At 38.5% G+C, this 25,743-nt stretch overlaps 1 protein-coding gene across 1 annotated transcript in view; it reads right to left on the bottom strand.

The window, feature by feature from the left end:
* Positions 1 to 6,514: 6,514 nt before the first annotated feature.
* The window catches only part of jmjd1cb (jumonji domain containing 1Cb), a 97,088-nt gene continuing 77,859 nt past the window's right edge, over positions 6,515 to 25,743 (bottom strand). Inside the window, exons 18-31 of the mRNA XM_077738353.1 lie at positions 23,408 to 23,560; positions 22,857 to 22,946; positions 22,296 to 22,420; positions 21,174 to 21,396; positions 20,850 to 21,055; positions 18,100 to 18,444; positions 17,855 to 18,023; positions 17,678 to 17,768; positions 17,415 to 17,545; positions 14,408 to 14,530; positions 13,955 to 14,094; positions 11,892 to 12,068; positions 11,658 to 11,789; positions 6,515 to 7,832 (exon numbers count right to left, since the gene is read on the bottom strand). Of these exons, the coding sequence (XP_077594479.1) occupies positions 7,740 to 7,832; positions 11,658 to 11,789; positions 11,892 to 12,068; positions 13,955 to 14,094; positions 14,408 to 14,530; positions 17,415 to 17,545; positions 17,678 to 17,768; positions 17,855 to 18,023; positions 18,100 to 18,444; positions 20,850 to 21,055; positions 21,174 to 21,396; positions 22,296 to 22,420; positions 22,857 to 22,946; positions 23,408 to 23,560 (2,198 nt within the window). The 3' untranslated portion in view covers positions 6,515 to 7,739. The remainder of the gene's footprint in view (positions 7,833 to 11,657; positions 11,790 to 11,891; positions 12,069 to 13,954; positions 14,095 to 14,407; positions 14,531 to 17,414; positions 17,546 to 17,677; positions 17,769 to 17,854; positions 18,024 to 18,099; positions 18,445 to 20,849; positions 21,056 to 21,173; positions 21,397 to 22,295; positions 22,421 to 22,856; positions 22,947 to 23,407; positions 23,561 to 25,743) is intronic.

Genomic DNA, 25,743 nt, shown 5'->3' with positions numbered 1-25,743 from the left:
GTATGTGTTCCTCACTAGTATATTTGCGTAATTATAGAAAGCACAGAAAATATTACTGATCCATTTTTAACACCACTATATCTTCACACAGTATAGATCTAAAATAAACAGGCATTAAAAAATGTACAGTATTTTCATGACTATAAGGTGCACTTAAAAGTCTTAAATTTTCTCCAAAATAGACAGTGCGCCTTATAAACCAGTGCGCCTTATATATGGGAAAAACAGAAAACCAAAAAACACCACTGTCGGATATTAAAAAAACACAAACGCCTGAACTTAAACAATACTGTTAGATATGCAGATGCTATCTTAATTTACAAAATCTTCCATCACATAGCTCCTCCCCCACTGCAAAATTTTATACAAAAAAATCCAAAACATCAACAATGGCTGGCTTTAGAGGTGACTGTGTAGGGAGTGCTCCATACTTGGAAGTCAATAGCAATTACCGTATTTTCACGACTATAAGGCGCACTTAAAAGTCTTAAATTTTCTCCAAAATAGACAGTGCGCCTTATATATGGAAAAAATGTCATTCATTGAGGGCGCGCGCCTTATAATGCGGTGTGCCTTATAGTCGTGAAAATACGGTAGATTGACTCACTCAAACTGTCACTACGCATGACAGTATTGCAAATCGCTCCAGTGAGAGTAAGAAATTGTAGTTCGATGAAGCCATAACAAGCATTTAAAATATAAAAAGTAGAAAAAAAATCCTCCAATAAAAAAAAAAGTCCAACAAAGCAGACACACCTCAATTCTACCTAAAACCACTTTTCACCTTTAACATTAGATGGAATGTTGCATGGAACTTGTTACTTAAAGAGTGCCTCTCCATTAACAAAGGGGTAAAAAAAAACTCTCTGAAAGGTTTTAGCCGTGTAAATAGTAATACAGTGTTCCCTCGCTACTTTGCGCTTCAGCTACCGCGGACTCAGAGCTTCGCGAATTTTTTTCAGGAAAAAAAAATAAAAAAATTTAAGATATCAAATTAAAATTATAAATTACATAATTTTACAAGAGGTGGAAACTAAATATTCAATAAAAAATAGTAATTCATGAGTAATTGCATCAAAAAAGGCCAAAGAAATGGTCAATAACATGGTGAGAGTTCAGGAATCGCATTGATGACGTCATAGCTGTTCTAGGCGCATCTTCACCGCCCAAAAAAACAGTGTTCACAACTCCCAATAACGATGTTTCTTACGTGCAAAAAAACTGCAGAAGATCCTCTATCCGGACTACTATGATGTTTTTGCTTGGTGGTGCTTTTGTGCATGTGTTACACGTTTCTTTAAGCATTTTTGAAGGGGCACGCCTACTTCGCGGAAACGCAGCTATTGCGGGAGGTCCCGGTCCCCATTAACCGCGATAACCGAGGGAACACTGTAGAACTATTTTAGAATATTTTTTTTTGATTATTTTTCTGCTTGTAGCAGTTAACTCGTTCATTTCATTGACAGATCTAGTTCAACTTGGGTTAGGGTTAGTCAACATCGATTGAACCACTGTCGTAAATCAATGAAAGCTAATGAGTTCATACCGAAAATACATCTTAAATTGCATTTTTTAATGTATAATTCAAATATTCTAATCAACAAATTATAGTAGAAAGATTTCAAATTGGCCCTTGCACCATTTCATTTGAGCCATGACTGGAAGGAAATGCACCCAGCAGTCCCTGCTCACAGAGGATTCTGTACTGTCATAAGGGAATGCAAAACATGAACGTTTAAGAAAAAAAAAGGGATGAACACTCATCTTGCATGCCTCAACGTATTAATCCAGAGCACAGAAAATGAATGTGTGACTCAGTAGTAACTGATGGGCGAAGGAAGTCCAATGAACGACTTGAATAATATGGCACTTTGCATTAAAATTGTTCATTCATTCATTTTCTTTACTGCTTGTCCTCACAAGGATGACAGGGGGTGAGGGAGCCTATCGAGATGACGTCGGGCACTAGACGGAGGACACCCTTATTTGGTGGCCAGCCAATCACAGGGAACGAGGAGACGGACAACCATTTGCCCTCATACCTGGGGCCAATTTAGAGTGTTCAACCAGCCTAACGTGCATTTCTTGATGATGTAGGAGGAAACCGGAGTTAATTCATTCAAGCCTCGGGAGAACATGCAAACACCACACAGTGAAGACCGAGCTAAGATCGAACCCTCTATCCCAGAACTATGAGGCCGACACACAAACCCTTGGTTTTCCCGCAATAAAATGAACCTATTCAAATTTTCAACATATTGAACTTGAGCCAATTAACTACAACATTGCCCTTCCATACATGTATGTCCTCGTCCATGTTGTCCCCCCCCCTTTCTCTCAGAATCTCTGTCCACAAAACATCTGTTTGCCCCTTTTGCTTGGCTTGCCACAGATTTTCGATCTCTCTTCCTCTCAACTAAGAAACACGGAATTTATTTCCCTCATCAAGTCAGCTTTCATGACTGGTTTTTCTCTCATCTCATTTTCTCAATAACTTTATCCTCATTAGGGTCATGGAGGGAGCTGACTCCGTGCGGACAACCATTCACACTCACACTCATATCTAGGGTGTTTTTGGAATGTGGGAGGAAATCGGAGTACATGGAGGAAACTAATGCAGGCTCGGGGAGAACATGCAAACTCCACACAAGTGGCCGTGACCGGGATTTGAACCCAGTACCCCAAAGCCTAACCCTAACCCAAAAGCCTAACCCTAACCCTAACTCGCTAAACACTTGCTCCAAGGGGCCGCCCTACTGGTTTTACTCTTTCATAAAATTGCTTTACATATTTTTAATGTTTTTGAACCTTGTATTTTTTTAAAAAGTGTTTTATTCATTTTACTAGGATTGGTACGAGCCTCGATACGGTGTTAAAGTCCGACTTTCATAAATTTCACCAACTTTCTAAAAATGTGATGACGTTATTACAGTACAGCAGAGTGTGTAAAAAAAACAGAGAATGTAAACAAGATCTTGTACGTTTAATCGTGGAATAGAAAACTGAAAGTGGGTACAGAGCATTAGATTGTAGCCGACAAATTCAAACCAAAGGCTCAAAACAAGTCTAGTGTAAGCGACAGCACAAGAGCTAGGCTAATGTGGCCCTGACTTAACACAAACATAAGCTTAAAACAAATGCAGTGTTCTCTCGCTACTTCGCGGTTCAGCTACCGCGGACTCAGAGCCTCGCTCATTTTTTGGGGAAAAAAAATACAAATATTACATTGAAACAACATATTTTAGTTTTTTTTTGTTATAACATGAATTTCACTCTCTCTACCCGTATTCTATATGGTGTACTGTGTACATTGTGTTAATTTGTTTAAAAAAAATAAAAATAAAAATAAAATGAAAAATAAAAATTGAATTAAATTCAAATTAAGAATTTTTGAAGGGGAATCCCTACTTCGCGGAAATTCACTTATGGCGGGTGGTCCCGGTCCCCATTAACCGCGATAACCGAGGGAACACTGTACGATAATATGGCCTTTGAGAGCATATAAAGATTTCTTTTTCATTATTATTTATTGTCACCCGTACCAGGTATTACAAAAACTTGTTAAGCAGTGTCAGTGCCATGATAGAAATTATTTTACATTAAACTAAATAAGCATTAATTTAGTGCTAAAAGGTAAAGAAAATGTAATTGTTTTGAAAAAAATTTGGTATCAGTACAGTATCCGTATCGGCCAACACCGTATTCCTGTGTTCATATTCAGGAGCCCAAAAATGATATCACTGTCACGCTGTTGGTGTTGTTGTTGTCGTTGTTGGTGTTAGGCCACCCAGGCGCCTAGGGGTTACCCTCAGCCGCGCTAGAGCTGACACTGGAACGCGGATTAGTTCATCCGGGGGGTAGCCGGAGGTGTGGGGCAGTCGAATATCTAAAAATAATATCTATAAAAACGTAGGGTGCCACTTCCTGGTTGGCAGCTCTGGGTGGTATTTGTTGGATTCGAAGGCAGCGACAGGCGGCCTCTCAGGAGACACCTGGTGAAGGTTCCAACTTTGTCCCCCCACTGTTGGTGTGCAAGATTTATTTAAGAAAGCCACTTTTCATTAAAATGATTTTTTTTTTTTAAGGTGGTGCAGGTGTATCTGTGTGTTCTTGCCTTTCTCGATGTACCTGTGTACTGGTTGTAATTAGGCTGTCATCATAAAGTAAGATTTGGGAGCAGACAGGGAGGAGCAAGAGCAAGCTGCCCGCTGTCGACACATGCGATTTATGACACCTTGTCTTTCTTTGAAGTGCTCCTGTTTCTACACTTTTACTGAGGAAGTCCAGTCTCACTCTACCAGGCAACATTGACTGGCATTAGCCGCCATTACAAATTACTGGAACGGCGGTAACCCTGTATACACACGCACACGGACAATGCGCTAATTTCTTTTTGTGAAAACACAATTCTATCATTATTATGACATGAGCAGTGGTTCCAGAAATTTGGGCATTTGTTTATCGGGGACATTTTCAAGTGGCTGCCTGTGCTTGGGGTGGAGTTTACATTACAAGTGACCGAAAGCTGAACCCTGAAGACTCTTAAACTCCCTGAGATTTGGCACAAATTGCATCCCCCAAACATGTATGCAAGTGGAGTAAAACATGTTAATGGCTTTAAAAATAAAAAGAGTCATTATAATTTCAATAGTGAAAAGGATATTTTGTAAAAACAACACAAAAAAATCCCGTTTGAGTATAAGAATATACAATTAATAGAAGCGAATGGACATAAATAGGCGAGTAAAATAGAAAAAGCGACAGAAGGAATAAGAGCAGCTAGAGAATGACCTCTGCCTGAACTCACTGATGAACTACTGCCTCCATGTACTCCAGTTAACCTACCTCTCACACACAACCGAACCGCCCCTCCTCCCCCACTACCTCCCGACCCAACACACACACACACGCAGTTGAGAAATTTGTATAATTGGAAGCAGTATATGTTTCCAGTTAAGTTTTGAAAGTATGAATGGACACTGATCCTGAAATGTCATGCTTTATGGTTTTTCTAAAGAAATGCAATATAAATTAAAAAAAATATATTGTTAATCCTTGTAATTTTTTATATATAGTACTTACAATCTTGTTATACAATTATTACTGTAACAATTTATAAATACAGCGTTTATAAACTAATGGAAACTACATGAATAAAACGATGTATCACACAATGGTGACACCAGTAAATAACATATTTTCAAATTAGTGACTTGCATGTCATGGAAGCCGTTCCGTTTTATCCATTTTCCGATTCAAATGGATTAAATGAGTGACAAGGTAAAGTTTAACACAAATAAATAGTAAAAATCTAGCATGAAACGGCTAAAACAACTTACTGTATTTTCTCACATATACTCCGCATTTATTGCTAAAAAAATGCAGACTGTATCAATGGGTCGGCTTATATGCGCACAAATTATACTTGACATACACGAAACGACATAGTGCAAGACAATACAGCCGATACGGTCATTTATTTCAAAATAGACAATACATAAAGTATCTCAGATACCACATGCAATTTTTCTGATTTACAAAACAAATGATTTTCTATTAAAAGTAACACATTTGTACTCCCTATTAAAACCATGAATATGGAGCTGAAATTGTTAATCAGGGGGCGTCTTATATGAGGTTGTAAAATGTTACGATTTTGAGGCAATTTTAAGGGTAGGGCTTATATGCTATATATATGGCTAATATGAGAGAAAATACTGTAATAATACTTAAGTAAATTACCACAATTTCATTATCACATTAAATCCATTGAAACCATAACTCTGAAAATAGTAACTAATAAGAGATAGCTGATTCAACAATGATCAAGTATTTTAAATTGAGCGGAAAAAAGCTAAATAGAAAAGTTGACCAATTTAATTTTTAATTCAATTTTAAAAAATGTTTTTTGATTTTATGTTTAGGGAAGTTGCTGGAGCCTATTCCAGCTAATTGCGGGAGATAGGCAGAGGACACTCTGAATTGGTGGCCAGCCAATCACAGGGCACAAGGAAATAGACAAACATTCATGCTCACAGTCATACCTAGGGGCAATTGGGAGTATTCAGCCAGCCTACCATTTAAGTTTTCGGGATGTGGGAATAAAACAGATTACCCGTTAAAAACCCACGCAACATGCAAACCCACTACAATCCAGACCTGGGATCGAACCCTTGATCTCAGAACTGTCGGGCCGAAGCGCTAACCACCCCATCCCCCGGGCCGCCTGGTGTTTATTTATCAGCATTTAAAGACTGAGTGAGTGGACTGAAAGAAGAGAAAACACTAGTACGTTGCCATCCAGTGGCAAAGATATAAAAGCGCAAAATATAAATAAAAAGTTGAAGACAACATGAACATACCTTATGATTCGAATCTATAACTACCAACTTTGTTGGCTGTTGTAGATTAGAAAAGGCACCCAAAACAAAAAAAATAGCAAAGGAAATTATCATTGCTTCCTCTCCAATAAAAATCTATTACTACAGTTTAGTAGAAAAGAAGGAAAATTGCATTATTTTCTTTGATAAATCGATTTTAATGGAAAATGTAAAACTCCATTTAAACTTCATTTTACAAACCATTATAACACACATTAAAATTTTCAATTGACGCAAGACATGTTTTATAAAAAATACCTCAGTCAATGTATATATGTATATATATTTACACATTACAGTTATTTTTGTAAATTTTATCATTTAACTTCAGAAATTCAACATAGTAAATATAAACAAAAAGGAAAATTAATAATTTTCTTAAATAAGTTACTTCTTTTTTTGTAAATGTTTTACAAGGAATACTTTCTTCATAAAATGCAAAAATTTAAGCCATTATTTTTATCGGTACACAATGCAACTTTTGACAGTCTATACAACAGTTTGGCAGTTCATCTTTAAAAAAATGTATTTATGGCATGAGGACATTGGCATTTCCCAAAGTTACAGGCAATAGCTGGTGCATGAGTGTGTCCTCTATCACAGTAGAACCGTATAAGCACTGAAAACAGTAAAGGAACACAAAGGAAGAAAAGAAAACAACTGTACAAGTCACATTTATATGAAAGCTCTTTTGTCTCATAAACATCACATATACAGAAAGCCAAAAAATAAATACATCTTCACAGAGAAAACCAAAATGACAGAACAACAAAAGGAACAAACAAGGGCCCTCCCTGCTGATTTACACAGCAGATGATTTTTGCTTTGCATTTCCCCCCACAGATTGTTTTTAGACAAGCCCCATCCCAAACACTATAAATGATGTTACTGATGCTGCTGGTGATGTTGTTGTAATCAAGCAAAAAATAAAAATAATAATCAGTCCATGAAGTATACATTGTAGGCTCATTCTGCAGTGTTCATGTGTGGCTCAACAGTGCAGGACAGCACCCCAAACCAGCAAATCAGCTCATATGACAGCCCCACTTAAGAAGTCAGTGGCTATGTTAAGGCTCCCGACCACCACACTGCCCATTCCATTGTTTTTCCTGTGTTCAATAATCAACAACAGTAGAGGGTTTGATGCCGGTCTTTCCAGTAAGGCTGCCTCTTCTTTAGTGTTATCTCTTGGCACAAAAGGTTTAACGGGTACTATTTGTGGGTCTGTCTCTTGGCAGCTGCTTGAATGCTAGCCAACTAAGGAGGATCCCGAATGTCTTGTCCGACAAAAATAACTTAGTCCTTGTAGGTAGAAGAGGGATGAGTAAAGATGGTCTCATTGGAAAGTGAGCAAGGCAGTTATAAGTTATCTTCTTCTTCGTCATCCTCAGAGTCACTCTTTTTCAAGGAGCTCACGGCTTCCTTTACACAATGGTACAAGATGTTTTTTACCTAAAAGCAAGAAGCAAAAACACTTGATTATCCTAACAAGCCTAATTGTACACTGGGAAAAATGACTGCATTAATGTAGTTTTACATGCAGAAAATAAGCTACCACGGCTAATTGCTCCCCTTATTTATGATTGTGATTCCCCTTATTAAATGAGAATAAACTGTACAATGCATCAGGGAATACCCAATTTGTTTCAGCAAATTAAAGTTTGGCCTCACAACCGTAACTCATGCCTACCTTTCTAAAGTTGGGATAACTGGTCACATTATTTTTCAATCGAAGATACGCTTATATGTGCATAAAAACATGACATGCACGAAACTGCAAGTTGAAGGCACCATGACGCGATGATGTCATGCGGCTGATACGGTCATTTATTTCAAAATAGAAAATAGATAAGCAGATAAAAACGCTAAACAAAATGTATTTTTACGTCTATGAATATAATTCAAGTAAAAATTAAACCGTATCTTGCATAGAATGTGAAAAAAATAGTTAATCTTGACCTTAGCTCTTAATCTCTGACTAGCCAGACGCGAGTAAACTTACTTGCGCCTACTATTGCTTGCTCAGGGCACAGCTATATTACCATAGTTAAATATTCGCTGGGCATAGCGTTTAACATGTAAGCCAGGGGTCTCAAACCGGTTCCACATAGGGGCGCAGTGGATCCTGGTTTTTGTTCCAACCGATCCAGTCCCGACATTTTAACCAATCAGGTGTCTTTAAAACAAGTAGCACCTGAGTCCAATTAACTGATTGCACTTGCAAAAGGTATCCTTGTTGAGTTGGAATGAAAACCTGCACCCACTCCGGCCCTTTGAGGACCAGTTTGAGACCACTGATGTAAGCACATCCCAATAGTTAAGGCTGATCGAATATCTTGCGGTCGATCGTTAAAATATGAACCTTGATACCTTGTATGCTATATTTGCACCCAGAGACTTGGTGAACACTACGTATACCGCTCTGGGCATATTTCACTTCACTTGAATTGGTCAATGTGCAGAAAACACCCTCCCTTTCGGAACAGGAAAGGAAATTATTGTACTTTTGGGATTATGAAATAAAACAAAATTCCGCTAAATTATTTAATTTTTTATTTCTTGTTCGAAAGTGACAACTATTGCAGTTATATGAACCATCGAAAAAAGAGAGACATTTTGACATTAGAATCAATTTGGCCGCCACAACACCTGGCAAGAAAATTGTAAATCATGTTATTAAAAAGCATCGGGTTCTCATCAAGATAGACTTATTTCTTTTTTCAAATTGAATAATTTGATATTTTGCATTTACAAATACAGGCATATTAACTTCTCTATGATATTGATCCTAATAAGACGGTTTTGATTCATACGGTATCAGTAAAACTTTTCCTTCCAAGCAACTTATTTATACTCCCTATTAAAACCACAAATATGGAGGTGAAAATAGTGAATGAAGGGGTGCTTATACGCGGAAAATTGTAAAATTCAACAATTTAAGGCAGTTTTAAGGCAATTTTAAGGGTGTGGCTTATACGCACTGGCGACTTATATCCGAATAAATACCCGAATTTACTTGCATTAACGCTGCATTTGTCGGACAATGAAATGGTGATAAAAAGACGACATGCACAAATCTACAAGGTGACAAAGTCGAAAGGCCTTAATGCAAGACAATGCGGCCGATACGGTAATTTATTTCAAAGTAGAGAAAGGATAAACCGATAAAACTATTAGCGAATTAGCTTAGCGTTACAGTGTTCGTTGATAGCGTTGGGGCATCTCATCTACACAGATGCTCGGAGCAGAATGAGATGATGACACACTGATGATTCATCAGCCCCCTATAGGTTCTCATCAAGATAGACTTATTTCTTTTTTAAAATTTAGTAATTTGAAATTTTGCATTTACAAAGACAGGCATATTAAATTCCTTATGATATTGACCCTAATAATGTGCTTTAGATTCATACAATCTCAGAAATACCAAGTGCGATGATTTTTCTTACAATTTTCACTTCAAAGTTACACAATTGTACTCCCTATTAAAACCATGAATATAGAGGTAAAAATACTGAATCAGCGGGCATCTTATACGCAAGAAATTGTAAAATTCAACAATTTCAAAGGGAGCTTATATGCGAGTGAATACGGTAAGCTAGCTGTGGATGCTCATCTTCCCGTGCCATTGAGGGCAGCAGATAGCGCCTTCAATAGCGGCTATTAGGTTAACTTTTTGGGCCAAAAATAAAACGGTATGGACATATAAGATCTAGTTGGCATTAATGTGGCCCGTGACACCCGTGGTTTAGGGGTAGTTTTAAAAATCAAGGAATAGATTATGCTAATTCAATGAAAGAATGCCTTGAGTTACGACAAAAACTGCTGGAACAAATTAATTTCAAGTAGAAGTACCACTGTATACTGGAGATCAGGATTAGAGAAAAATCTACAATTTACCAAATGTAAAGGTCATTGCATAAACAAATTTGAAATCATCCAAGCAGGTTTAAAAGAGCTATATTTTAAGTAAATTTCAAGAGATACATATATCCTGAAAGCACAGTATAAAAAACTTAAAAGACAAAGAATATAATGAAAAAGAACACTGATCAAAATTACAAAACACTTCAGGATACCTCCCTGTTATTGCTGTTAATCATGCACCCTATTTAACTGGCAGCCAAACTTCCAGTTTCTCAGACTCGCAAAGATGTTTAATCATTCTAAAGTGAACGAAACCCTCTGGCAGCAACTTGTCCATCTGAAGGCGTAAGGGATGACCCTGTCAGCCGTAACCATGGCAAGACAGTTTGGTCGTTCCAAATCTGTGATTTCAAGAATATGGCATCTTTACAACATCACAAACTCATTAAAGCCACCCAAGAAGGCTGGCCATTCATAAAAGACAAATGCAAGAGAGGACAGGATAATGGGGGCGAGGTGGAGCAAGTGGTTAGCACGTCGGCCTCACAGCTCTGGGGTCCTGGGTTTCAAATCCAGGTCATGTCCACCTGTGTGGGCTTTGCATGTTCTCCTGCGTGGGTTTCCTCCGGGTACTCCGGTTTCCTCCCACATTCCAAAAACATGGTTGGTAGGCTGATTGGACACTCTAAAATGCCCCTACGTATGGGTGTGAGTGTGCATGGTTGTCCGTCTTCTTGTGAAATAATAAAATGGCCTGCCCAGAGTCCTGATCTGAACCCAATGGAGAACCTCTGGAAAATCCTTGGTGACAAAGTTATGGCCAAGAAACCCACTAGTCATTGAACCGTGGAAAAGACTGGAGGAAGAGTGGACCAAAATCACACCAGAGCAGTGTAAGAGACTACTGATGTCCTGTGGCCGCAAATGTGTAGAAGTCATTCAAAACAAAGGGCTCTACACTTAGTATTAATTGCTGACTGTTGTAACCTTCAGAAATTGTTTGTTATAATCTTTTCCATGACACGATCGTTGTTGTTCTCTAATTTTGATCATTGTGTTTCCTTTTAAACAACATTTTCTAGTCAAATACCTAGATTATTTTTGTAAAAAAAAAGTTTACTCGCATGGTACAGCCACAATAAATAATATTTCAATTGTTGAGGAGTGTAGTGGACTTCAATTGGGGAAAAAAACAGTTATTTATGATTTGTTCTCTAATTATTATATCCAGCGTATATGCTTTCCTGTGTGGAGGTTGGAAATGAGCATCCATGCCATAGAGTAGACTGTCCCTCCTCCCTCATTTGTGTGTGTATTTACTTTTAGAATTTGCCTTAGAAAACGTTCATTGTAAATATTGTGTGCTGTCACAAATGAGGCCACTAAAACAATAGACCAAAAGACAATCACCTGTAGTTTGTCTTCATAGTTGACTTCCTCACAGTTGGATCTGAGCTGCTGGGTAAGTTGGAATGAGTTGGTCACATGCTCAGGAGACACAAAGTCATTGATGACCTGAACACAGCTGTGAAGGTTCTGGACCTGACAGACAAAGTGAGAAAAAATAATGTACAGTGAAATTAACAATATAGTTACTATGATGATTTTGTCATTTTAACTAAAAACAAACAGGTGTGGGACTACCTGATGCATTGACCCAGCTGGTATTAGAACCGAATCTCCCAAGAATTGAACAACAGTCCAACCCTGAACTCCATGTTCATCTAAAAGCTGCTGCCGTTGGTTCTTGCTCAGGTACCAGCCCTGCTCTCTTATTGGATCCTGTTCCACTGATACATCCAATCCTTGCTCCTTACAAAGCTGGAAAAAAGTGATAGTTTGTGGTGGCCCAATATAATTGGGGAGAAAGGAAGACAAAATAGGTTGCATTTTATGTTTGTTCATATATAAATCGGGTCCTCTAATTACAAATGCTTCTATATGCGAAAAAATCAGATAACAAAAAAGCTTCTACGCGAAAAACCTTGTTTCAAAATACGAATAACTGTCCAAATTATGAAACGAACGAAACAGAAAATATAAATACTGTAATTTCACGCCTAGAAGGCACTTCGACTGAAAGGGAGATCTCTCAGCTGTTGGCGCAATTTCTGTATATGGTCCATACACAGGGTACATGGTAATACCAGCATGTATGCTAGTGTAGGTGTCATGCTAGCACTAACATGTGCCCTGTGTATGGACAAAATACAGAAAATGCACCCAGAGACAAAATACTTTTTTGTCCCACTGTATGTGGGTCCCTCAATAAAAAGAAAATCTAAGTTTACCTTTAACATTTAACCGTTTTCTATATACAGTAATACCTCGTGTTTCGCGGTTAAACTGGACCAGCCATGGTTGCGATAATCGAAAAAAAACCGAAAAGGCACACCCATATTAAAAATAAATGAATAAAAAGCTCCTTTAGTGCTGAGTCCTAGTAGCAAGAGTGGCGCCTGGTTAAGAGTTTCAGTTTGGATTTTCACATTTTTATGATATTAATTGAATATAATTTTATGAATTTTCTTCCCAATGTTTGACTTGTGTCATTAAAACTTGGGAACAATGTTTATTACAGACAAAGATGCATGCAGTCATTTTTTGGTAATCAATAGGGGCGAGACCTCGACTAATGTGTGGACATGTAGTAATCATACATGGACACACGATGGCGCTGTTTACAGGCTTAAATCCCAAATCAAAATTTACTACACTTATTCAATAAGAATGATAATAAGTGAATATTACTGTCTTGCCAACTACCTATAGTACCATGGCAATCGACTGGTAGATCATTATTAACATTAAGATGCCCCAGCTGTAGACAATCACATGATAACCTGTGCTTAGTGTACACACCCATTGCTAATTGACATTTTAAAATGTTAATAATTACTTTGAGGCGGGGCTTCTCTCTCACTGAAAAAAAAAAAAAATATGTGTGGTCTCTTTCGCTGACTTAAAAAAATAATAATGTTTTTAGAAATGTATACTAAAACGACGTGTGGATACTAAACCAAATAATACTAATAAATAAATAATTTGGAATAAAACAGACAAGGCACGTAATGTAATTGTAATTGGAGGCAGAGCCGCAGAGCCAGAGCATGCTCTTCGCACGTCACGATGCTCTCTTAATATCTTAATAGAAATGTTCCCCTCTGCAATATGGAGAAGCAAAAAGTTAAGGATAACCTAAAGCAGGAGAACTGAAAAGACAAACACGCAGTGAGTGCTTCAAAAAAAGCTTCAAATTGATTTTTCAATATGCTAGACAAACTTGGGTTGGCTTCACTGAATGTAGTCAATGTGGTGCTTGACTCTCATATGAGAGCAAAATGACTGGCACCTTGACGCTGAGCAAGCATTTAAACAGTGTAAATTGTCAAACATGTATATTATCATATAAAAGATGTAAATGTTTATACAGTCTTGTTTAACTTAGATTTAGTCACAAAAGAAGGCTTTAATCTGTTATCATAAATCACGCCCCCTCCTCTCGACTCCTCACAAATAAAGTATCACATTTGGGGTTTGCATCAGGTTCGGTTCTGAACATCAAGTTAATTAGACGGGCTCTAAAACCCGCGGTCCAGGTCGGGTCGGGCCGAATTTGTTCGACCCGATCTTACCTCTACCTCCGAGTACAGCAATGTAGATCATATATATAGATGGTGTTGTACTCGCTCAGTGCTAGTGTTTACCTTGTACAGGAACTCCCGGATCTTGTCCATGTCTTTGTTGAGGTAGATGTGCCATAGCGCCCCTGGTGTTTCACTGGAGTCCTTTAACCTTTTCCGAACCCCCTCATCTAGACTGTCCTCTTCCAAACGCTTCAAAACTCCTACAAACACACATGTCAGGTCACATACATTTATACATGCCTTAATCTGAATAGTCTCAAAGAAGGGGCTTCAAGCCAGGCAGCTGAAATGAAAATTATGACATCCCATAAACTAAGCCCACAACACCTGCAGACCAATATCAACCTATTCACATACTTATCATCACTGTGCTAGAATTACAACTATTCTGCCTGTATGCAAGACAGGTCAGATTACAAGTACACCATCAGTGACTGATTATTGAAGCAAAATATTTGCAATGCTGTCAGTAATAATCAACAGGGTTTGTAACTGATGAAAAAACATGCTTACCGGTTTTGGACAAGACTCCATTGCCTTTAGCCACTCCGACATATACAAGAATAGAGACAACATCTGAGACTTCCACGTGTAGGTTGGCAGTTCCAAAGTCCTGGTCCTGAGATGCAGCTACACCTACAAGTAGATTAACAAGGGATTAATCAAGAATAGGGAAATAGATATAGATTAGTGCAGAATAATTACAACTACAAATTAACTATTCAATAAAAAAATACCACAAGTAAAATACTCCAAAAAAATGTTAAGGATGTTATGCTTTAAATTTGAGTATGAGCCCATATGCACTAAACCTTTACACGTAAACTTGAGCCTGACCTTCTCTAATCGCCTTAATGCGCATCTCCAACGTTACAAAAACTTTCAGTACCACTTTGATCTATAACCGCCTTTTTCCCATTTAAAACGTTTTTCTAATTTTGACATCATGATATTGCCCCTAACATTTAATCTGCAACCAGGACATTTCGGCTTCCTCCAGGGGACTCCGATCAGGCAAATTGAACCTCTCTAGTTTAAGAAATATTTAAGTGGACCTCATTCCGTTTGAAAATCACCATTATGTAGTGAATGTACAGTTGTGGTCAAAAGTTTACATACACTTGTGAAGAGCATAATGTCATGGCTCTTTTGAGTTTCCAGGTATTTCTACAACTGATTTTCTCTCTTAGAGTGATTGGAAGAGATACTTCTTTGCCACAAAAACAACATTCATGAAGTTTGGTCCTTTTATGACTTTATTAGGGGTGAACAGAAAAAAGTGATCAAATCTGCTGGGGTCAAAAATATACATACAGCAGTGCTGATATTTGGTAATGGGTCAAAAATATACATAAAGCAGCGCTGATATTTGGTAACATGTCCCTTGGCCATTTTCACTTCAATTGGGCGCTTTTGGCAGCCATCCACAAGCTTCTGAAAAGCTTCTGGTTGAATCTTTGACCACTCCTCTTGGCAGAATTGGTGCAGTTCAGTTAAATTTAATGGCTTTCTGACATGGATTTGTTTCTTCAGCATTGTCCACAAGTTCTCAATGGGTTTAAGTCAGGACTTTGGGAAGGCCATTTGAAAACCTTAATTCTATCCAGATTCAGACATTCTATTTCCACTTTTGATGTGTGTTTGGGGTCATTGTCCTGTTGGAACACCCAACTGCGCCCAAGAGCCAATCTTCGGACTGATGACTTTAGGTTATCTTGAAGAAATTGAAGGTAGATTCTCCTTCTTCATTATCCCATTTACTCCCTGTAAAGCACCAGTTCCATTGGCAGGGAAAACAGCCCCTCAGCATAATACTGCCACCACCGTACTTGATGGTAGGCATGGTGTACTTGGGGTTAAAGGCCTCACCTTTTCTCCTCCACATATATTGCTGGGCATTGTGGTCAAACAGCTTGATTTTTGTTTCGTCTGACCACAGAACTTTCCTCCAGAAGGTCTTATCTTTGTCCATGTGATCACCAGCAAACTTCAGTCGAGCCTTACGGTGCCGCTTTTGGAGCAAGGACTTCCTTCCTGCACGGCAGCCTCTCAGTCCATGGTGATGCAAAACACGCTTGACTGTAGACAGTGACACCTGGGTTCCAAAACCTTCTAATTCTTGGCAGATCTGCGTTTTGGTGATTCTCGGTTGAATCTTCACCCTCCTGACCAATTTTCTCTTAGCTTGCGTTTTCTTCCTGATTGTGGCAGTGACAAAACAGTGCCATGCACTTTATATTTACAAACAATTGTTTGTACTGTTGCTCTTGGGACCTGCAGCTGCTTTGAAATGGCTTCAAGTGACTTTCCTGACTTGTTTAAGTCAAGGATTCACTTTTTCAGATCCATGCTGAGCTCCTTTGACTTTCCCATTGTAGCGTTTGTGTGCTTTTGCATCCAATGAGTCCTATTTAAATGGCATCAGAGAGGTCACCAGCTGTAGTCACCCATAATCACTCAGAAGAAGTTAAGAGGCCATACTATAAGCTCATTTTACTGACAACTTTCTAAGTCACCAAAATTGCTACTTCATGTTGCTGTATGTATATTTTTGACCCAGATTCAACCAGAAGTTTGCCAGAAGCTTGTGGATGGCTTCCAAAAGCACCTAATTGAAGTGAAAATGGCCAAGGGACATGTTACCAAATATTAGCGCTACTGTATGTATATTTTTGACCCAGCAGATTTGATCAATTTTTCTGTTTGTCCATGAATACTTAGTAAATAATCCCAAATTTTGTGTTAGCTTCCTTTAATTTTTTTGGTCAGTACAATATGGCTATATTCCTAAATAAAATTTAAAATTGTATAAAGTTATTATTGATGATTTTTTTGTGTCACAGCTGTAGCTGCAGTAGAGGTTTTATAGCCATAAAAGTTTTTGAGGGTTGGATTGATTCTGATAGCTGAAGGCGTCAATAGGAAAATCACAGACCGCCACTGCAATAAAGTGAAATCGCCAAGATCAAAGTTGTCTTTGTGTCTATTTAAACCAGTGGTCTCAAACCGGTTCCAAATAGGGCCGCAGTGGGTCCTGGTTTTTGTTCCAACCGATCCAGTGCCGACAGTTTAACCAATCAGGTCTTTAAAATAAGTAGCACCTGACTCTAATTAACTGATTGCACTTGCAAAAGGTATCCTTGTTGAGTTGAAATGAAAATCTGCACCCACTGCGGCCCTTTGAGGACCGGTTTGAGAACACTGATTTAAACCCTGTGTATTTGTCAGTCCTCGTCCTTGGATCGTCTGGTGTACCCATATGTGTCCTTGTGCTCCTGCCATGTCCCGTGCTCCTCGTTTCCACACGTCTTCCCCGTCAGGTATGATTTTGTTCATTGATTTTGTAAGTTTTTCTTTTTTTTTGAGAACCTTGCCTCAGTCATTTAAGTTTTTTCTAGTGTACTCTCACTCCCTGTCTCCGCCTGCTTCCCTGTGTTTGGGTTCTACCAGGCTTCATGGTAGTGTATGCACGCAAAACTATGTTTAAACATAGGAATATTCATTTACACGGAGGTTTTACCATAGGCACAGCAGAGTCTAGGTCCCAAGTCTGGCCTAACAAAGAATGATGGCAGATGGGAAGCTAAATTAAGACTTCCTTCTGGATCTGAGTATTCAGGCAATGGCAGGTTCTTCATTAAGTCATCATACCTTGGGAGTGGAATAAAAAGTGTTAGTTCTTATTTCTTTGTGTACATCTCTATAATTTTAATAGTGACATCTATGGTTTTTCATGAAATGAAAACAAAAAAAGCAATAAATAATTTAGGTGACTGCATGGACCTTGAAGGCATGAGGGCCATGAACTCCTCTCCAGAAGGCCAATCCTTCAGTCTGTAAACTACAGTTTCCCCATCCTTGGACTTGAGTCGCTCTTAAAAAGTTAAAGGATCTTTGTTAGTCTGTTTAAAGGACATTTATTATATTGTCTCTGAATACTCAGTCAGTGCTTAAACTCACTGGTGATGTCCTCAAATCCATCCCAAAATTCCTTGATCCCTGAGTTGGAAACCACTTGGTCTTTACAATTGAGAAGGTCTCCCTGATGGTCTGCAAACTCCTGATTGAATGAATCCGCTTTCCACAAACTGGCATTCAGTCGCTTATGGATCCCGGACACCAACACAGGCTAAACAAAACACACATTAAATTAAAATTCATACATCTAATACCAAGACTCCACATCTACTACAAATGAAATGTACCTGTCCTAGTTTCCAGCACTCTCGAAAGAGTTTCCAGTTATTCTGGTTACGGTGATCTTTGAGCCAAAGTAGACGTCCATTATTTAGCCAGCAATGGGAAATATCTGCATACTGATTAGAATCCCCTGAAATTCCTAAGTTAGCTGGTATTGGCTTCCTTTTGTCTTTTTTGATGTTTTCTGACATCACGGGTGTAAGGTTGCTGTTGTTGACAGGGATCACTGGCTCTTGCTTGATTGAAAGCTTTGTGGTAATCGCCTGACGACTGGCAGGAATTTTGTTTTCAACAACTGAGGCAATGATGTCATCAAGGATATTAGGCATGGTTCGTCCACCTTTTCCCGTCTTCAGAAAAACAAGAAATATGTTATTTGAAATAAAACTAATCATTCATTATTTTTTAAATAAGAGACTTTGGCTATACAATAGTTTTAAGAAGAGGTAAAATTAAGTTCGTTTCACAGTAGCATTTTGAAATGATAAACTCTGATCTAGCTTGTGTTTACTGTGAGGTGAACTGTGCTGTACATTACAGAGGTCAGACAATGTGTTGATTACAGCATGACATAATATAGCCTATCTACTATACACCACCTACACTTTGGGGAGATTTTCAAAACATTATTTGCAAATGGATCAAAGTGTAAATGACATTGAAATATATATCTATGTGTATGCACAAGTCTCAAACCCAACTTTGTTACAGACTTTTTCATAGTTAAATATCTACTATGTTGTAAATTATGTAGTGTTTTCCCGTGAAGATTCTTTTCAGAATCTTGAAATGCACCGAATGGTGGATACAGCGAATTTGCTTTTTTCCGTATTTTAGAACCTAAATGTTCCATGCAAACACATGTAATAAAGTACACTATTTTTTTTTAATTCCCTCAAATTAACCGGTCTTTTAAACAAGGTGAATCTGATAAAATTGCCAGCTGAAGGTAGTGATCCACTGTTTTTCATTTGAAATCACTCCATGCACTACCAGTGGGTCCCATTACGTAGATCGCCGAGGAACCATTGGTAGATCGGCATGGTACTATTGGTAGTTTGCACGACAATAACATTTTGATCCCTCCCTTGTCGGTTTCCTCAGCTAAGCTCTTATGAATTTCAACATAAGGCTGGTGGCGCACTGTGAATATGCGTTTCTGGATTTTGATGTGCCGCTACTCCCGACTCACTCAGCTCGACGCACTCTAGGTCGCCACACAGAAACCTATTCAATGTGTATGTCGTTACATAAGTAAAGTGTTTTATTGCTCTTCTTTGAGCTTCTGAACCCTTGAAAATTAGATCTAATACCATTTTTTCGCCAAAACTAGTACAATATTTTCAATCTAGCCCACCTACTCTAAATGAAAAAATAAATAATAATAATAAATGTTTTTGTGCTTGGAACTTCTTTCTTTTCCCGCCACAATCTACAGCCTTCGTCCGTCACCCCACACTTGTCTTTAACTTTCCTAAACCCCTTTCACAGTGGCGGGCCGAAAGGGCCTTCAAGGCCTTCTCTGCTGGACTAAGAAATATCTGAATCATATATTATATTTTAAGTTGGCAACAACACAATGCCTTGTTGCAGGCGTAGGGATACGTCTTTGCCTTGTCGCAGGCGTAGGGATACGTCATCACTTTCACCAACTTTGATTGGCTAGTGATAGAGTAGGCAGGCCAAAGCTACTAAACTGTATCTGGAGCGAGCTGCACAAGCAAATATATTGTTGTGTTGATTTAAATCCATTTTCAAGACGGACTATGACAAAAATACGACCGGGCAGGCTCGACTTTCAGCATTAGCTAAAATGGCAATGTAAAAGAAGGAAGGAAGAAAAGAGGATGGATATTGTGTACAGTTAAAAATTATTTTTGGCGAGTACAATATGGCTATATTCCTAAGTTATATTTCAAATGTGGGCCAAGTTCTGATATCTGAAAAGCTCTAGTGTTTGTATTTAAGCTCCAGTGTTTGTATTTAAGCTCCAGTGTTTGTATTTAAGCTCCAGTGTTTGTATTTAAGCTCCAGTGTTTGTATTTAAGCTCCAGTGTTTGTATGTAATCACTAAATGCTGCTAGGAAGTGGATTTTACCCCATTTTAGCGCAATTTTGCCATCTCACCATTGATGTCCATTGCTGTCTTTTCCCGGGGAAATCACCCCGCTGGCCCAGTTGTGAGGTCTGAAAAGCTCCATTATTTGTATTTAAACAATAAATGCTGCTAGAAAGTGGATTTTACCCCATTTTAGTGCAATTTTTGCCATTTCGCGTATGGGCGTATATGGACGTTGATTGCTGTTTTTTTTCCCGGGGAAATGATACTCTGGGCCCGGTTCTGATGTCTAAAAAGCTCCAGTATTTGTATTTAATCAATAAATGCTGTTGTCGGCTGGATTTTACCCCATTTTCAGGCAATGTTTTCCGGTACGCCATTGACGTTTATCGCTGTCTTTTCCCGGGAAAATCACCCCCCCCCCCCCCCCCCCCCCGGCCCGGGTGTAATGTCTGAAAAGCTCCAGTATTTGTATTTAATCATTAAATGCTGATAGGAAGTGGATTTTACCCGTTGAAGGTACTACGAGAAATTGCACGGACCGCCACTGCCCTTTCATATGTAGAACACTGGATAAGTGGGTGGGAAACACTATTCTAAAATGGCAGACTGGGTGTTGCAAATGCTTAACATGTATATGTCTGGACGAGTTATGTTAACTCCATAATACTGCATTCAAATGTGCTAACTATGCACCTGTGAAGCAGTTGAATATACTGGTGCAAACGCAATTCCAGCATCAGTAGAGCCCAGCTTCAGCTTTCCAGCAGTGGTGGTGAGCAGATCTCTGAGAGTGGAGCCTTGCTCTGTACTGTTGGCTATTAGTGATGTAGTTTTACATTGCTGCAGGACCTCCAGGCTGCCACCTTCTTTTATGGATTTACCAAGTGAGTCTTTGTTTTCTGTTTAAAAATGGACAAATCACCCCAAGAAAATACTGTTAAGGGTTATTTTGATGCATCACATGTATTCTGAAGAAATTTGGAAGAACTTTTTTTTTCTTTTTGTCTTTCTACTTGCCTTTCTTTTCCTCTCTGGATTTCTGCTCTGCCAGGTCAGCCAGGAAATCCAAAGGTGACTGGGACTCTGGCGGAGTAACTGCACTTTCAGCACCACCACTCGGACTTTTTCCTCCACCATTGGTCTCTATTTTAGGTACTCCTTGATCAGGGTTCTGTTGACTGCGTAGCTCAGGCTTCACTTGTGACAGCTTGTTGCTATGATTCAAAACATTCTGCAGTACCTGAAAGAGAGTGAGGTAATGATTGTTAAATGTTTAAATTACTACATCCCTCAATACAAAAGCTATCAATATAAATCTGTAAAAATATCACAATACAGTTATCCTTGAATAGAATGGATTGTGGCCACTTGGAATAACGTGTCTGCTTGCACTGTTGTTCGAGTTTTTGCTAAAGCCGGCATAATTTCTGTCGAGCCAAATGGCAATGTGAGTGACTCTGACAACATTTTCCTGTCTTCCAGTTTCTACCTTTTATTTTTTTAAGTGATAAAAAAAAATCGTGAATCATTGACCTCAGGGGAGGTCCCAATATTCGAGGGAACACTGTACTACCCTTGCTTGTTCTATGAGGGATCGTCACAGTGAATCAGCTTTTGTCACTTGCCCCTGTCCTTTGCATCATCCTTCTCTACAACAGCCAGTTTTATGTTTTTTCACACTATAACCATGTATCTTCTACCAGGTTTAGCCCTCGACATGTACCCTTGGCAACCCTCAACACCCTACAAACATCCCTCCTTCCTCTGGACATGTACAAACCATCACTGTCTGGTCTTTCTGACCTTGCCTCCAAAACGTATAACCTTCTAGTCTAGGGTGCAGTTTGCCTTTTCCCTAATGTCAGCTGGCATAGCCTTCAGCAACTCCCACAATCCTTATAAAGGATGCACGGTACGGATTAATTATTTTTTTGAAATCAGCTTTATACCACATCAACCCTAATGTCTCCTTAAATTTATTCATTCATTGAATTAAATTATTTTTTCTTGTCCATTGTAAAATACATGTAGGCAAAACCAATATTTCTACAATTGGTTTATTTAGTCAAAGTAATTGAGGCAGTTGTTTTGATAGGCTGATCTATTCTAGATATAAAAAGCTTCATACAAACTCTGTACCTGTGAGACTCCATTGGTGATTGGTAGTTTGCTGAGAATATTCAGTTTGTTGCTGCATGCACAATGAAGCTTGATACTGTGTTTTTCTTTCAGTGAATGCATTGAGGTCACCAATTCAGTCAGAACTGAAAAATGAAAGGTAGGAGGAATTGAGCAAGAACAAAATTGTTGATAGATTTAAAAATAAACAGTTTGGTGACGTAATTTGCCAAGAATTGTATAATAAAAACAAGACTTAACTATTAAATGAACAAGTACTGTAAACAGTTTGGTCTACTTCATTAATTCTGTACAGTTTTAACAACTTTCGCAAAATCTCTACATACGAAATATTCAGGTTATAAAACGTCTCAATGGGAAAATCTTCCCTCAGGACACAAAAGAAATTCAATTATTAATGTATACTGCTTTTTGCCACACCCACTGTTGTCATCCTAATAATTCTAGCTAATAATTACTAAAACCTTGTATAATACTGTTACTAGGTTTTAGTAATTATTAGCTAGCGTAATATAATGTGTAAAACTGATGGAATGTATTTGAAGAGCCAGAAGTTGTTACCTGTGCCAGGTATGATCTGTGTTGGCATTAGATGTTTATGATCATGAGACTGGCCTTTCACGCACTTCAGCCAGCCATATAGTTCTTTATCTAAACACAAAAAGTTAGAGGTCAAAGAAAATAATTCATTCAATCCATTTTTTACACCACTTATCCTGGTCAGCCAGCGACTTTGGGAGGAAAGGTGAATTACTTACAAAACTGGTTACCAGTCAGTCATAGGGAACATACTGACAGGGAAACCAGTCACACTCAGATTCCTACTGGCAATGGAAATTGATCTTACTCTGTGCTCTGGGTCTAGGCCAATATTCCATGACATAAATGACAAAAACTTTAAATTATAATAAACTGTTGTTGTGCTTTGCACAAGATGAGGATTGTAGAGTTTGTTTTAATGGATAATTTTGCTCAAAAGATGTTAAGAGTTTGTGTATGTTCGTGAAGTATAAAGAAATCCTTACTGGGTTTATTCCTTGTTGACCCATTAAGTGAAAACATTGTCTTTTAAAATAATTGCAACTGTCTACCATTTACAGTATATAACTGACCGTTGCAGCTCCTTCTTTCCTTGGCTTTGTAGCAATCCAGGCAGACAACAAAGCCACATTTCTGACAGACCCAGTGGATGTTGAAGAGGGTTGCCTCACAGGCATCACACATCTCCCTCACTCCCTTAACTGCACGCTTCCACACAAGCTTGGCTGAAACAAACACAGAAAGCAGTTCTTTCTAAAAATGTTAAACCACTTATTATGACTTGCCATCGAGGCGTTATGCATTGACAACTTTTACAAAGCGATATACGTTCATTCCTTTTCTGAACAACTTATCCGCACAGGTGTTGCTTCAAGGTGCTGTAGCCCATCCCAGATAAATTCAGGCACTACGTAGGGGACATGCTGAATCTGTGGTCAGCCAATAGCTAGCCACAAGGGAATGGAGAAGTATTCACGCTCACTCATACCTAAGGACAATTTGGAGTTTTCAACCAGCCTACCCTACGTGTTTTGGTGATATCGGAGAAAACCGGAGTACTCGGAGAAAACCCATGCAAGCGGGCAGAACGCCACACAGTAGGGACCAAAAACGGATCGGACTCATGCCCGCAGAACTACTCGGCCGCCAATATATATTGTCTCATGAATTATTACCGATATGCGATAATATTCTCATTTAAAAAACAACAACAATTTAACCACTAATGTTACAACATTCTAATAACCCATTCAAATGCAATTAATAAATGAAAAGAAATAAAATACACAAACTATATTAAAATAATTATACATATGTTACAATCTATGCATAATGTGTCATTTGAAAGCTAGTTTAGGGGGAAATATGAAATAGGTGAAAGCCCTAGTTGTCATTTTTGTTCAGCCCATCATCAACAGCTGTGAATGTAACTTTAGTCTTATGATCAATTAATGGGCAAGGTTTAATTAAACAGGTATGTATGCCAAGAGGATGCGAAAGCATCAGTGTAAATTACCGTTCCAATTTGTATTCATTAAATTGATTTATTGCATATCATGACAGGCCTATGGCCATCTCAATGTTACATTTAAGATCACAGTGCATCAACAATTATTAAATTGTACCTATCTTTATCGAATTGATATACAGTAATCCCTCGACTATTGCGGACATTGGAGACCAGACATGGCCGCGCTAATCGAAAAACCGTGGGTTCAACCCCCATTATTAATATTATTAATACTACATGTTTTCGTGCCGATACAAAAATATAAGTACAGTAATCGCTTGATTATCACGGTTAATGTAGACCAAACATGGCCGCGATAAATGAAAAACCTTTAAATAGGGTCACCCCTATATAAAAAAAATAAAATAAATGTTGCAGTGACAGGAGCGTCTTTTCACCTTTCATGCAAGATATGGTTTATTTTTTCCTTGAATTATTTTCATAGCCGTCAAAATAAATTCTGTTTAGCATTTTATCCTTTCTTTTTGTGTGGAATAAATTACCGTCGGCTGCATTGTCTTGCGTCATGACCCCCCGGCTCCATTTTGTTGTAATGTTAACGTGTCAAGGCGTCGACCATAGGCAGTTTCGTACATGTCGTGATTTTATGCGCAAATAAGCTGTATCCTCGATTCAGTCATCGTTTTTTTCTTCAGACAATAGCGAATTATACGCGAGTAATTACGGTAGACTTTTCATATGCCTATAGCTGTACTATTTAACAGTGGCGGGGCGTCAGTGCCTTCAAGGCCTTCTCTGCTGGCCTAAGAAATATCTGAATCATATATCAAATTTTGTCCATCAATACTTATTAAATAATTCCAAATTGTCTGATAGCTTCCTTTAATTGCTTTCCCCCCTGGTTGCACTGCTTCCAGATGTGTGTTTTAATATTTAAGCATTTAACCAATAATATTTCAGCCATTATTTGTTGCTATGGTCAGAAATCGGCCTCAAGGCCTTCACAATTAGTTCTGCGGGCTCTGCTACCTTAAACAAGCATCGATAAGACCATTGCTTTAACCAATCAGAATTCGATTTGGTGACACCAAGGCCATTTCACAGGCATAGGGACACGTCATCGCTTTTACGTACTCAGATTGCTAGTGAATACAGTAGGCGGACCAAAGCCAAAGTGAGCCAGCCAGAGATTGAAAACTCCATCCACAATGGCCGATGGAGGAAAACAAATGGATTTGGTTGCAGATTTGCTCACAAAGCTATTTTCCAGAAAAAAAATTGACATCATTATGTAAGTGCGGTCAAATCCTAGCAAAGCTAGCAAGCCTGTTACAGCCAGGAAAAGGGAGTGTCCGCCACTTTCAGTGCGCTACCTACGAGAGCTACCAAGCTGTATTTGCAGCGAGCTGCACAAGCAAATATATTGTTGTTGATTTG

This window comes from Stigmatopora nigra, chromosome 18 (assembly GCF_051989575.1).
Source record: "Stigmatopora nigra isolate UIUO_SnigA chromosome 18, RoL_Snig_1.1, whole genome shotgun sequence".
In the NCBI taxonomy this organism is placed as follows: domain Eukaryota; kingdom Metazoa; phylum Chordata; class Actinopteri; order Syngnathiformes; family Syngnathidae; genus Stigmatopora; species Stigmatopora nigra.
The sequence above is the reverse complement of the archived record's forward strand: the minus strand, read 5'-3'. Positions and strand labels throughout refer to the sequence as shown.